Genomic DNA, 12,817 nt, shown 5'->3' on the forward strand with positions numbered 1-12,817 from the left:
ATAGAACACTACACTCATTAACTGCACAATACACTTTCTCCCCAAGTGCACTTGGAGCATGTTATAAACCTAACAGAAAAATAAGTATAAACTTTTTATTTATAATTTAAACTCTATCTGAGACTAGAAAACACAGGAAAGATCCTCACAGTTCTTCTCTAGGAATACTTTACTCAAGTAGGAAACACTGGTCTGCTGCCATGATTTTCTTTTTTTCTTTTTTTCTTTTTCTGTCTTTTTAGGGCCACACCCGAGGCATATGGAGATTTCCAGGCTAGGGGTCAAATCGGAGCTACACCTACCAGCCTATGCCACAGTTACACAGAGCAACACCAGATCCAAGCCATGTCTGCGACCTACGCCACAGCTTATGGCAACCCCCAATCCTTAACCCACTGAGCAAGTCCAGGCATCAAACCCGCGTCCTCATGGACACTGGTCAGGTTCATTAACTACTGAGCCACCATGGGAACTTCTGATCCCATGATTTTCTAGTTTATTTTTCTTCAACAAAGAATTAGGTTATATGCAGAGAAAGTCTTCCTCTGTCTCTTTTACTATGCATAAAGTTTCCTGATGGTAATCTGGAATTGGATTTAACAAACCTGACTGTTTATGACAATCACCTTGGAAAATTTTTGATAACAAATTTCTAGATCCCACCTCCGAGTTTTGAAAAGGCAACTTGGCTTGTTCCAAGTATTTGAAAAGATTTGGGAGTCACAAGTCACAGAAAAAAATGGTCTGTTTGTCATCAAAGTGAGGAGAGGAAGGAAAGGAGAATGTGAGAATATAAGAAAATGAATGCATCTGGGATAACAACTGTGTCAGGAGTGGGTGTGGCTGAACCCCACTGCATTATGCAAGAGGAATATTGACTTCTAAAAGTTTTAATGAACATGAAAATTAAGCACATTTACATAAAGCATCAAAGTAAACAACTGTTCTCTTTGTTTTTTGTATTCAGTGACTTGATGGCAGAAGTGTTCATTTTTATTGTAAGCTCTTGGTATTTTACATACACACTGTAATTTTTTAATATAAACTAAGCTCAGTGGGCGGATTAGCAGGAGATTTTGAGTTCTTCTGCTAGCAGGCATGGATATATTTGAGGATTTCCCGTTGTGGTGCAGCGGAAACGAATCTGACTAGTATCCATGAGGATGTGGGTTTGATCCATGGCCTCACTTGGTGGGTCGGGAATCTGGCATTGCCCGAAGTTATGGTGTAGGTCACAGATGCAGTTTGGATCTGGCGTGGCTGTGGCTGTGGCTGTGGCTGTGGCCGCCAGCTGGAGCTCTGATTCGACCTCTAGCCTGGGAACTTCCATATGCAGTGGGTACAGCCCTAAAAAAGCAAAAAATAAATAAGTAAATAAATAAATTGGAAAGGATAACATGATTTTGTTGTTTTGGATTTATAAGAGAAAGGAGACACATAAAAATGTTGTTGAATATAATGAAGAACTAAAAGGGATAAACTGAGGCCTGCTTTAGAGGGTGATTAGGTGTCCGAGAGGATGGTGGAAGCAGGCTAGATTAGATATATCTCCTTTGAGGACTTTACAGACAGGAACATTTCTGTGACTATGTTACCATCTAACATTCCTAAAATTTTTTGGCTATTTTTCTTTGTAAAAACATCACAACTGGCACTAATAACCTTTACTTTCATATTGTTGGGTGTTTTGGTTTGGTTTGGGGTTTGGGTTTTTTATGTTATCTTCCCTATTATTTTTCACCAAGCAAGCATTTTCCTGTGTGTCTTTTGGAATTGAGTGACGTTCACTTAGTGGGTGGATTAGCAGGAGATTTAAAGTTTCAGTCCCTCCAGCCTCTGTAAGGAAGACTACTATTTTAAATAAATAGTTTATATTACTTAGCTCCATTTCTGAAAGTGTTATCATTAACATGTGTTAAATATTATGATATCATGAATGCTCTGAGATATCTTCAAGTCTCATTAATATTCCATAATTGGTAGAATAATTGGCAAGTGCTTAAGGTACTCACTCTTGAAACCAATACCATGTATTCACCCTAGTGCCACTCATGGTCTATCCCAGGGTACCACTGAGGGGAAATTGTTATGACAGGGGTTATTCTAAAGTCTCTGTCAACTACACTCTTAAAAATATGGTGCAGTCATATTCTATTGCATTTCATGTAAAGAAAGCAGTTGAAACCCAAAACGTCCTCATATAAAGAAAAGAGTCACTGTCCTCTGTCATCATTATCTCTTGCACTTCAGGAACAGAACCATGTTTTGCCTAAGTCATCTGGGCACAGCAAAGTAATGCATCAGCATTTATCATGTCAGTAATGCATCATTGTTTAATGCATCATTGTTTCGGTCGCTGTGATAATTACAATTGTGTAAATCTGACCTTTATCAACAGAATTCCCTAGAATCAGTGCCTATCAACTGAAAAAAAGATTGAATTTGGCAAATATTTATTTAAAAAAGTTAATGCTTGCTGATTGTGTATTTTCTGTATTGATTTAAAAGTTTTTTAGTGCATATATTATGTTCGTTTTGTCCCCCTGCCTCCAAAGGCATTATTTGCTTCAAATGTGAAATTGTTTACAATAAACGTATTAACTTATTACATGTGATTATACAGTATGTGGTCCTTGATGTATTTCTAAAAAGTAAAGGTCCCACTTTAATTCCAGGATTGTTATTCCACATGACTTTTTTTTTCTTCTCCTCTAGACTTCTCCAAAGAACCCTGGGACAGTAGGTGGAGTGCAAAGTTGTATTGTGTTGCCTTCCTGCTTTTTTCGTTGCCTTCCTGCCTTTTTTTTTTTTTTTTTTTTAATTCTTGCTCCAGTCTTGGCTGCTCCTTTCTCTACCACTAAAGCTAACTAACTTAACCCTGCATGTGTGTCATCATTAGGGACTCTTGGCCTTTCGTTTCAGTCCTGCACATTTATCATGTCAGTTATGTTTTTTGTCAAATCTTTAGAATCAGGATTGTCTATAAAGCAATACTGTAATAAGCAAACTCAAATCTCATCTCTACTCCCCCCCCAAAAAAAGTCCCATCTTTTTTTTTTTTTTTTTTTAGGGCCACACCCACTGCACATGGAGGTTCCCAGGCTAGGGATCCAATCAGAGCTACAGCTGCCGGCCTATACCACAGCCACAGCAACTCAGCATCCAAGCCTCATCTGCGACCTACACCATAGCTCATGGCAACGCCAGATCCTTAACCCACTTAGTGAGGCTAGGGATCAAACCCGAGTCCTCCGGGATCCTAGTCGGGTTCTTTAACCACTGAGCCACGGAGGGAACTCCAAAAAAAAAGTCCTATCCTTTTAAAGTACTGATACCCTGCTCACCGCCCCCCCCACCCAAACCCTTTCCAATACTCCAAAACCACCTTTTTTGTGGAGGGAGAAAATAGTCTGATAACATGTGTAAGTAAGGTGTTAATGCCTAAAGAGTTATCCCCTCTCTGAACTATTTATATCCTGAAAAAGGAGGGCAGGGAGAGGGCAGTCTTTAACAGAATAATTTACTCACTTACCAATGATAGATTTCTCTGCTTCAGTGACATAGGAGATAGTGAAGTTAGCTGGGAAAGGCCTTCCCCAAAAGTATGAAAATAGCAACAGCAATAGCCTACACTGGGGCAAGATCTCATGCATTCTGCGAAAACATCCACATTTGTTCGTGTGTGTGCCTTTAAGAGATTTGAACTGGTTGTGATCATCTCACTGAATTTTCCACCTAAAGTGATGTGAGCTCCGTTTGGTTCCTTTTCCTCCTTAGTAATTTATCTGTTATGGATCTTGATGTTTGGTGTCCATGTGATGTCAAGGAGTCTGTCTGCATGATTATTTATCATCGCTCTGGTCCTTTCCAACTACCACAGGAAGAGAGGGGGAGGGACATTTTTGAGATTACGCTGAAATAATAAATTGGCTGTTCTCCTTCCTCTCTCCCTCTCACAATGCAACAGAAGAAGCAGGCCAGCCCACTGCAGACCCAGGCATGGTCATGGACAGCGTGGAAGCAGGAGACACAACACCTCCTACAAAAAGAAAGAGCAAGTTCTCAGGCTTTGGCAAGATCTTCAAGCCTTGGAAGTGGCGGAAGAAAAAAAGTGATAAATTCAAAGAGACATCAGAAGGTGAGATGTTAAGATTTAAATATATGTTCTGAGTTAAACAGTTCCCATTTTGTGGATAGACAAGGTCCTACTGTATAGCACAGGCAACTATATCCAAATTCCTGGGATAATCCATAATGGAAAGGAATATTTAAAAAGAAAAAAATAAATAAAATTAAAAGAATGTATACGTGTGTATAACTAAGTCACTCTGCTGTATAGCAGAAATTAGCAGATTATAGATAAACTATACTTTAATTAAGACAGTAAAATAAAATAGAAAAAAAGGGAGTTCCCGTCGTGGCGCAGTGGTTAACGAATCCAATTAGGAACCATGAGGTTGCGGGTTCAATCCCTGCCCTTGCTCAGTGGGTTAATGATCCGGCGTTGCCGTGAGCTGTGGTGTAGGTTGCAGACGCGGCTCGGATCCCGAGTTGCTGTGGCTCTGGCGTAGGCTGGCGGCTGCAGCTCCGATTCGACCCCTAGCCTGGGAACCTCCATATGCCGCAGGAGCGGTCCAAGAAATAGCAAAAAGACAAAAAAAAAACAAAGAAAAGAAAAAAGGAAGGAGGAAGGAACAAGAGGGAGGGAACACGGAAGGAAAAAGGAAAAGAGGGAGGAAAGGAAGACTACAGCCTAAGTCCTGTTTCTTAACACCTCTGGCATCAGGGCTTAAATAAGAGTAAAAAGAGTAAGGCACTCATTTGCAGCAACTTGGGTGGATCTAGAGATTATCGTACTAAGTAAAGTAAGTCAGCTAGAGAAAGACAGATATCATATGATATCACTTATATATGTGGACTCTAAAACATGAAATAAATGAACTTATCTACGAAACAGAAACAGACTCACAGACCTAGAGAACAGACCTGTGGTTGCCAAGGGGAAGGAGGAGTGGGGAAGGGATGGATTGGGAATTTGGGGTTAGCATAGGCAAACTGTTATATATAGGATGGATGAACAACAAGGTCCTACTGAATAGCACAGGAAACTATTCAATATCCTGTAATAAACCATAATAGAAAAAAAATCTGGAAAAAAATGGATGTATATATGTTTAACTGAATCTCTGCTTTACGCCTATAACACTGTAAACAACAGTGTTTAACTAAACAATTTTTTATTTGAAATTTAAAAAGTTTCTAAGTTTTAAGGAGGAAGTTCCCATTGTGGCTCAGTGGGTTAAGAACCTGACATAGCATCCATGAGGTTACAGGTTCGATCCCTGACCTTGCACAGTGGGTTAAGGATCCAGCTTTGCTGCAAGCTGAGACATAGATCACAGATATGGCTCAGATCCCACATTGTGTGGATGTGGTGTAGGCTGGCAGCTACAGCTCTAATTTGATGCTTAGCCTAGGGACTTCATATGAGGCAGGTATGGCCCTAAAAATTTTTTTTTTTAATTTTTTTTAAGGAGTTCCCACTGTGGCACAGTGTGTTTATGATCTAGCTTGTCTCTGTGAAGGTGCTGGCTCAATCCCCAGAGTTAAGGATCTGGTTGCTGCAGCTATGATGTAGGTCAAACTTCCACCTCGGATTCAGTCCCAGGACTGGGAACTTCCATATGTTGCAAGTGCAGCTGAAAAAGACCAAAAAAAATTTTTTTTTTTTTTTTTTTAAGGAGTTTCCCACTTTGGGAGTTCTCACCATGGCTAAGCGGAAAGGAATCTGACTAGTATCCATGAGGACTCAGGTTCGGTCCCTGGCCTTACTCAGTGGGTTAAGGATCTGGCATTGCCGTGAGCTGTGGTGTAAGCCGCAGATGCAGCTTGGATCCCAAGTTGCTGTGCCTGTGGTGTAGGCCGGCAGCTATAGCTCCAGTTTGACTTCTAGCCTGGGAACTTCCATATGCTGTGGGTGCAGCCCTAAGAAGACCAAAAAAAAAAAAAAAAAGAGTTCCCTGCTTTGGAAGTACCAAATGTTCATTCTCTTCTCGTGTTACTATAACTCCCCATTTGAAGAGGGAACTGAATCTTTTAGAATTAAAAAACCAGAGTTCCCTTCATGGCTCAGTGGTAACGAACCTGACGAATATTGATAAGGATGTGGGTTCAATCCCTGGCCTCTCACAGTGGGTTAAGGATCGGGTGTTGCAGTGAGCTGTGGTATAAGTCACACACACCGCTCCATCTGGCATTGCTGTGGCTGTAGTGTAGGATGGCAGCTGTAGCTCTGATTCGACCCTAGCCTGGGAACCTCCATATGCCATGGGTATAGCCCTAAAAAGACAAAAAAAAAAAAAAAAAGGAAAACCTAAACTTATAGAAAGATAGTTCCTTTTAGAAATGATACTTTCCCTTGGAATTCCCGTCGTGGCGCCGTGGTTAATGAATCCGATTAGGAACCATGAGGTTGCAGGTTCCATCCCTGGCCTTGCTCAGTGGGTTAACGATCCGGTGTTGCAGTGTAGGTCGAAGACGCGGCTTGGATCCCGAGTTGCTGTGACTCTGGCATAGGCCGGTGGCTACAGCCCCGATTGGACCCCTGGCCTGGGTACCTCCATATGCCGCGGGAGCGGCCTTAGAAAAGGCAAAAGACGGAGTTCCCGTCGTGGCACAGTGGTTAACGAATCCAACTAGGAACCATGAGGTTGCGGGTTCGGTCCCTGCCCTTGCTCAGTGGGTTAACGATCCGGCGTTGCCGTGGGCTGTGGTGTAGGTTGCAGACGAGGCTCGGATCCCGAGTTGCTGTGGCTCTGGTGTAGGCCGGTGGCTACAGCTCCGATTCAACCCCTAGCCTGGGACTCTCCATATGCCGCGGGATCGGCCCAAGAAATAGCAACAACAACAACAGACAAAAAAAAAAAAGACAAAAGACAAAAAAAATAAAGAAATAAAAAAAAAGAAAAGGCAAAAGACAAAAAAAAAAGAAATGATACTTTCCCAATAGCACAGGATATGAAAGAAATTAAGTTTAAATTTTTTTATTTGAATTTATTTTTTATGTTCTTTTGTTTCCTAAGAATAGAATATTGAACCACTTTATTCTTTTACCTACAGAGTTAGAATACTTAAATTTGACCTTTATTTGCCACATTTCTGAGTGTTGTTTTCCAATTTAATGTTAGTTTTAGAGCGAAAAATATCTATGCGAAAACCAAGAGAAGAGCTGGTTAAAAGAGGGGTTCTTTTGGAAGATTCTGAGCAGGGTGAGTTTGCAAATCAATGGCACATGCCTGTCTCTGTATATTTGGTCTTTGGTTATGACAAGGTATTTAAATTTTCTTTGTTTATTATTGCTGTTGTTAAGAGGGAAGGGGGCTTTAAAAACAGCTGTTCATGCATCTAGAATATATTTTTTTAAACTTCTATTAGAAAAGAAAAGGTGCTGGAGTTCCCGTCGTGGCACAGTGATTAACAAATCCGACTAGGAACCATGAGGTTGCCAGTTCGGTCCCTGGCCTTGCTCAGTGGGTTAAGGATCCAGCGTTGCCGTGAGCTGTGGTGTAGGTTGCAGACTTGGCTCGGATCCCACGTTGCTGTGGCTGTGGCATAGGCTGGCAGCTACAGCTCCAATGAGACCCCTAGCCTGGAAACCTCCATATGCCATGGGAGCGGCCCTAGAGATGGCAAAAAGACAAAAAAAAAAAGAAAAGAAAAGAGAAGGTGCAATAGAAAAGTCGCCAAAGCACTGGCACAGCAGGTTAATGATCCGGCTTGTGTCTGTGGAGGCTCTAACTCGATCCCCAGCCTGACATAGTGGGTTAAGGATCTGACATTGCTACAGCTGTGGTATAGGTCGCAGCTGCAGCTCAGATTCAATTCCATATGCCACAGGTGCTGCTGGGAGAAAAAAAAAAACTAAAAATACTGAACAGACAATTCTTTGAGGAATCCATATAGGGAGTGCCCACTGTGGCTCAGGGGGTTACAAACCTGACTAGTATCCATGAGGATGTGGGTTCAATCACTGGCCTTGCTCAGTGTGTTAAGGATCTAGCATTGCCGTGAGCTGTGGTGTAGGTCGGCAACTACAACTCCAAATCCACCCCTGGCTTGGGAATTTCCATGTGCCACAGGTGTGGCCTTAAGAAGCAAAAAAAAAAAAAAAAAAAAAAAAAAGAAAGAAAAGGAAAAAAAGAATACATAATACAAATGCCCAATAAAAAAAACATGGTGTTTTTTAACTTCATTAATAATTAAGGGATACAAATGAAAAAATAAAATAGCTCTACATATAAACTAAAAAATGTAAAATTAATCAAATGACCAAGAACAGGGTTGATGAGGCTATGAAATAAGTGGAATTCACGTATAACTGTTGATGAAAGTATTAAAGAGGATTAATCACCTTGAAAAATAGTTTAGCCTAATCTATGGAAGCTGGAGATGTGTAAACTTATGTGTAGTCTTTGGTATATATACCCAACAAAAATGTCTATACATTTGTATCAAGATATTTATAGATGTGTTCCTAGCAGCAGTATTTATCAACAGTAGAGCAAGGAGCTCCCATCGTGGCTCAGCAGAAACGAATCTGACCAGTATCTGGCTGGCAGCTAGTCATGAGGATGCAGGCTTGATCCCTTACATTGCTCAGTGGCTTAAGAATCCAGCTTTGCCATGAGCTGTGGTGTAGGTCACAGACTCAGCTCAGATCCCAAGTTGCTGTGGCTGTTGGGTAGGCCAGCAGCTGCAGCTCTGATTTGACCCCTAGCTGGGAAACTTCCATATGCCACAGGTGTGGCCCTAAAAAGCAAAAAAAAAAAAAGTAGAGCAAAATTGGAAACAACCTTACATGTTCATGTAGTAAAATAAATAACTTGTGAAATGTTGATTAAAATGAAATATTATACAGCAATGAAAACAAACTATCCCTGCATGCTTTAATAATATGAATCTCATAAGTAATACTGAGCAATTGAAGTCAGTCATGAAAGAATATATATTGTAACATTTCTATAAGTGTAAAGAAAAAAGTGTTTGGAGATGCATATTTCTTTGGATAACTAATACAAACGCAAAGAAAGCATTATCATAAGAGTTAGGAGAGTGAGTGATTGCTTTGTGGGGGGGAAAAAGAGGTAAGTTACTGGGGAGAGAGGGAGGCTTCAGAGTTTTGGAAACATTAATGTTCATGATGATCACACAAGTATTATCCTTGTAATATGGGGTTTTTTTTGGGAGGGGGTTCCGTTTCTGTTTTGTACATTTTTCTCTACTGGTGTTAAACTGGACAATGAAAAAAAATTAAATAATGATAAGATGTATCTATAGAATTCAACACCATACCATCTATGTTTATTTAAAGAAGAAATATTTTTTATACAATTTTTTTTGTCTTTTTTTTTTTTTGCTATTTCTTTGGGCAGCTCCCGCGGCATATGGAGGTTCCCAGGCTAGGGGTTGAATCGGAGCTGTAGCCACCGGCCTACGCCAGAGCCACAGCAATGAGGGATCTGAGCCGCGTCTGCAACCTACACCACAGCTCACGGCAACGCCGGATCGTTAACCCACTGAGCAAGGGCAGGGACCGAACCCGCAACCTCATGGTTCCTAGTCGGATTCGTTAACCACTGCGCCATGACGGGAACTCCTATACAATTTTTAAAGATTACTTTCCATTTAGAGCTATTGCAAAATATTGACTGTATTCCCTGTGTTGTAAAATATATCCTTGAGCCTATCCTGCCCTCAATAGTTTTATACCTCCCACTTTCCCACCCCTGTATTGCATTTAAGTAGGCATATGTATTTTGTGGGAATGAAAGTATCTAATGGAAGGAAAAATATTAAAACATAAATGAGAATAATTGATTTTTTTAAGATATCTCAACTTAGGGGGTAAACGTGAAATGATTTTATTTCTTCCAATGATTACCTCCTAATTTTCTATGTTAAAGTCCAGTTTCTTGCTGAGGGGAAAAAAAACTTCCTTCACCCTACCTTCCAAGTGCTTACCTTATCTGGCTATGATCTTTTTTCTTTCCTCCTGGCTGTTATCTTTAACTTTGGAATTGCATTTGGGTGCTTGGTGAAGGACTGTTGGGCAAACATTCTGTCTCTCGGTACATCCTCAGCTTTGGCCAGCTACAATACTGTGTCATTTTCTTTTCTTTTTTTTTTTTTTTTTAATGCCAGGTTTGTCTCCAGGCCCATATTGCTGCTGTAATCTTGTCTGTTGTAAAGATCATGTTTTGATATTTCACCACTCATTGCTGGTTTAATAATATCAAGACTTTCTCTATTGTGTGACTTTTATGAAGCACCTTGGCGGAAAAGTAAGACTTGAGATTGGTTGCATTTCATTTCTCTTCATTAGAGTTACTTTGCATGAGACAAAGTCTGAAAGCCAAGTTTTAAAAATATATTGGAGTTCCCATTGTGGCTCAGCAGGTTGAGGACCTGATGTAGTCTCTGTGAGGATTTGGGTTCAATCCCTGACCTCGCTCAGTGGGTTAAGGATCCGGCGTTGCCGTGAGCTATGGTGTAGGTCACAGATGCGGCTCAGCTCCTGTGTGGCTATGACAGAGGCCGGCAGCTGTAGCACCAATTAGACCCCTAGCCTGGGAGTCTCCATATGCCACAGGTGCGGCCCTAAAAAGACAATAAATAAATAAAAATAAATAAACTGTAGTTCTTTGGATTGGAATTACATGTATCCCTGGACATGAAGCCTTTTCAAGGGGAATCAACCTTGATGTGTTCTTACCTAAAATTAATATGCCTGAGAACACACCAGGATCAGAGATCCTGCCAGTTTCTCTGTTCCAATCATCTTTCTCCCATCTTGCAAAAGATAAGACATTACCATCTGCATCTTACTGTGATGTATGTTATTACTTTAGAATCCGAGTTTGGATGCAAATAAAAGCATAACTCAAAGGCCTGAAAAAGGAGTTCACTTCAAGGCTTAGCAGTTAACAAACCCGACTAGGATCCATGAGGATGAGGGTTTGATCCCTGGCCTCACTCAGTGGGTTAAGGATCCAACATTGCTGTGGCTGTGGTGTAGGCTGGCAACTGTAGCTCTGATTCGACCCCTAACCTGGGAACTTCCATATGCCATGGATATGACCCCAAAAAGAAAAAAAAGCTTGAAGGAAAAATACTAAATATTATTAGCATTGGAATGGGAATATAGGGTTTTTTCCTATTTTTCTAAATTTTCAGCATGGTTAGTTAAAAGCGTGTGTAACTTTTTCTTTCTTTTTTCTTTTTTTTTTTTTTTTTTTGGCTTTTTAGGGCTGCACCCAAGACATATGGAAGTTCCCAGGTAAGGGGTCGATTCAGAGCTGTAGCTGCTGGCCTACACCACAGCCACAGCAACAGCAACACAGGATCCGAGCCGTGTCTGTGACCTATACCAAAGCTCATGGAAACACCAGATCCTTAACCTGCTGAGCGAAGCCAGGAATGGAACCCGCGTCCTCCTGGATACTAGCTGGGTTCGTTACCACTGAGCCATGACAGGAACTCCAAGCATGTATAACTTTTGTTTTTTTCATGAGGATTTGTTTTTTACAGTAGGACACGAAGTATTCTAGGTTTTTAGGTCTGTATCTACAATTATAAGACCTCAGTTGCAGTGCCTTTGACCATTGCTTTTTTGTGATAGCCACTCCTCACCCCATGCCCTCTCCTGCCTCTCACCTTTCTTGCTTATTCACCAAATCCCATACTTCACGTCTTTCTTGTTTTTCACCTTCATTCAGTCTTTTTTTGCCATGTTTTCCATTGGCTCTTTTTTTTTTTTCTTTTTAAGGCTACACGTCTGGCATATGCAAGTTCCCAGGATAGGGGTCGAATCAGAGCTGCAGCTGCCGGCCTACACCACAGCCACGGAAACACCAGATCCTAGCTGCATTTGCAGCATACACCATAGCTCACGGTAATGCCAGATCCTCTAACCCACTGAGCAAGAGGCCTAGGATTGAACCCACATCCTCATGGATACTAGTTGGATTCTTAACCTGCTGAGCCACAACAGGAACTCTGCTTCCTATTGGCTCTTGATCCAATTTGGTTTTAGCCTAAAATTTCAAAGGTCCAATTGATAAGTGAATTGTAGCCACTGACAAGATGTCAATCTGCCAACCAGAGAACTGATCTATAAGAAGAAACTCAAAAATGGGTTTTAGGGCCTAGCTTATAATATCTCTAGTTAGGCTAAAAGCAGTATCTGAACCTTCCAGTTATTTTTGTACTCAGAGATGACTTTTGTCTTTACTGTGGTTCTAACTTGACTGTATTACAAAATATGTAACACATTTTCTGAATTGGGGGTTAGGGGACATCAGAGGCCAGATACTACTTCTACTGTCCTCCATTAGCACAAAGCTTTTGCATTAAATACAAGGAATTTTACTTCAAAGTAAAGAGTCCCAATTAAGTAACTTGAGAGATAACTAATCACTTTTACTGGTATGTGCTGAGTGGAAACTAATTAATAATGTTTCTTAATCTTTCACTGTGTTTTCCAAAAGTAGGGGTCTTTGTTGGCTTTGAAATGATTTATTGCTTTATTTTTTATAAAATCCTATTTTTGTTAAAGCTGTACTACATTATCATAAGCATTAACTTATTACATTTGCATAGTTGTCATCTTGCCCTTTCCTCTGTTGTAGAAGAAAAAAAATAGTTGTCACAATACTTTCACTTTAGAAGTACATTTTCATTCAGTGCTCATTTGCCTTATACTTTGCAGTACTTTTAGCCAGTCTCTTATTGAGACTGTTTGAAGAATGTTACTGTCTAA

At 40.6% G+C, this 12,817-nt stretch overlaps 1 protein-coding gene across 10 annotated transcripts in view; it reads left to right on the forward strand.

The window, feature by feature from the left end:
- Positions 1-12,817, forward strand: part of PHACTR4 (phosphatase and actin regulator 4) — a 113,527-nt gene that overhangs the window by 73,955 nt on the left and 26,755 nt on the right. For 3 of the 10 annotated variants that reach the window (XM_047792880.1, XM_047792881.1, XM_047792876.1), the window contains 3 exons: positions 2,716-2,743; positions 3,968-4,138; positions 7,188-7,268. In XM_047792880.1, the coding sequence (XP_047648836.1) occupies positions 4,000-4,138; positions 7,188-7,268 (220 nt within the window). In that variant the 5' untranslated portion in view covers positions 2,716-2,743; positions 3,968-3,999. The remainder of the gene's footprint in view (positions 1-2,715; positions 2,744-3,967; positions 4,139-7,187; positions 7,269-12,817) is intronic. The other 7 variants (XM_047792874.1, XM_047792875.1, XM_047792872.1 and 4 more) reach the window with 3 other exon arrangements.

The sequence above is a fragment of the Phacochoerus africanus genome, chromosome 8, assembly GCF_016906955.1.
Source record: "Phacochoerus africanus isolate WHEZ1 chromosome 8, ROS_Pafr_v1, whole genome shotgun sequence".
In the NCBI taxonomy this organism is placed as follows: domain Eukaryota; kingdom Metazoa; phylum Chordata; class Mammalia; order Artiodactyla; family Suidae; genus Phacochoerus; species Phacochoerus africanus.